Source organism: Phalaenopsis equestris, unplaced genomic scaffold, assembly GCF_001263595.1.
Source record: "Phalaenopsis equestris unplaced genomic scaffold, ASM126359v1 Scaffold000002, whole genome shotgun sequence".
In the NCBI taxonomy this organism is placed as follows: Eukaryota; Viridiplantae; Streptophyta; class Magnoliopsida; order Asparagales; family Orchidaceae; genus Phalaenopsis; species Phalaenopsis equestris.
The window spans coordinates 75,302,809-75,304,676 of record NW_018164444.1 but is presented as its reverse complement, the minus strand read 5'-3'; the positions used below and the strand labels follow the sequence as shown (position 1 = coordinate 75,304,676).

Below are 1,868 nucleotides of genomic sequence, written 5' to 3'. Positions count from 1 at the left end.
GCTACTTTTTAATAAATTGTGCTAAAAAATATTTTTTTGCAATTATATGATAATACGGTGGCTGTAAGAAAATTATTGCCTTAATTTTTATTGTAAATAAATTTTCATAATTTCCAACATAACTTTCTAAACATATTGCCTTTCCAATCAAAATTTTACAATTACGTTTATAAAAAGTTATTTATGCCTCAAAACAAGCCCCTAAAAAGTGTTTAAAGATGACGGCCAAATAAGAAAGTGGCTTTCAATGTCTTTTTTTTCTTTGGAATTCCAAAAAAATTACATATATAACACTTAAGTTTCATATATATATATATATATGATACCGCATTTTCTATCCGGACTCCTGACATAACTCTACGTGCATCGTATGTTATTCTTGAGTTATTTTCAGATTATTTTAAATTATTTTCAATAATCCTTAAATAACTCATGGTCTTTATTTTTGGATTATTATGATATTATTGAAAATAAATTAGAAATAATTTAAAAATAACTCGAAATAACTTCAATCGCACGTAAAACTACGTCAGGAGTCCGCACAGAAAAAATTTTGGATCTTTAGAAACGAAATATATTTTATAATGCAAAATTTTTAAAAACAACAGTATGTCAAATATAATACATTTTATATACCAAACACTTGAATTTCTAACTTATATAAACACCCTAAACTCGAAATAACATAAAAAAAATATCACTAACAAAACTTTTCAAATAAAATATCTATGTATTTACAAATCTAACACCCAGAGCTTCATAATATTTACAACACTTGTGTCGTACATCTATTAATGAGAATGTATACTTCCCTTTAAGAAGTTGGTAAATGTTTAAGGTTTCAAGTGTTGTAAATCTAAACAGTTAAGTTTTGATGTGTCAGATATGCCAATACACAAATAAAATGTGAGGACGCATGCAGAATTACCTGATGAAAGTAGAATTCCACATGATGGAATAAAAAACAAGGGGGCAACTACATAAATAACACCCAAAACATTGCTATTTACAAATCAAGCACCCACTTTCCATCCATTTTTTTAAGCTCTCATTCAAATATCAAAATTCATGATAAAACATCAACCATCTTTTCTATTTTTATAAAATTCTCGATGGTTTGATCATAGCATGCATAAATACATCTGTTCGGCAATTCAAAAATATCACCTAGGTGCTATATTTTGTAAATAGTAATGTTTCGGATGCTATGTATGTATGTAATCATTCAAAAATAAAAAGAATTAGTACATATGTGTATATACATATATAATCACGCATATCCAAAAGGTTCTATCAAAGCATAATCATTGTCCCCAACAAAACAAAAAACACAAAAGAAAAACAGTTGTTCCATGTTCAGAAGATTTATGAGCATATGATTAACAGAAGCGGAATAGTAAGAAATAGTTCCGTTCAGCTGTCGGAGTTGGTGGAGGTAGAAGCAGTCTCACCAGAGAAGAGGTGGTGACGATGTTGCATTCGGAGGATCTCGTAAGCCCACTCGAGGCCGGGGCAGTAATGAAGCGGGGGATTGAATCTGCTGTCGTACATGTCAGGGGGCAAGAAGGCTCCGTTCTCTATCAGGAATTTTATGGCTTCCTTCTTCCTTGATTTGGCCGCGTTGTGTACCGGAGTCCCTGCACCGGCAATAACAACAACAGATATACGAGGAATTTACATTCATACCGCACACTTTCTTTGAATTTACACTTGTAACACTTTGGCGTGTGCTTCCATATTAAAAATTTTGTAGTTGTGATATTCTTGACGTGATGTAAGCTGAGGTGTTAGACATGTAAATGAATGAGAATTGTGTGGTATATATGTAAATGCCCTTTTACCAAATTCAAGGGTATGGAGCTTTGATT

General features: G+C 31.4%; 1 protein-coding gene across 1 annotated transcript in view; it reads right to left on the bottom strand.

Moving 5' to 3' along the window:
* Positions 1 to 1,277: 1,277 nt before the first annotated feature.
* Positions 1,278 to 1,868, bottom strand: part of LOC110028039 (ankyrin repeat and protein kinase domain-containing protein 1-like) — a 6,727-nt gene continuing 6,136 nt past the window's right edge. The window contains exon 3 of the mRNA XM_020729742.1: positions 1,278 to 1,637. Within this exon, the coding sequence (XP_020585401.1) occupies positions 1,414 to 1,637 (224 nt within the window). The 3' untranslated portion in view covers positions 1,278 to 1,413. The remainder of the gene's footprint in view (positions 1,638 to 1,868) is intronic.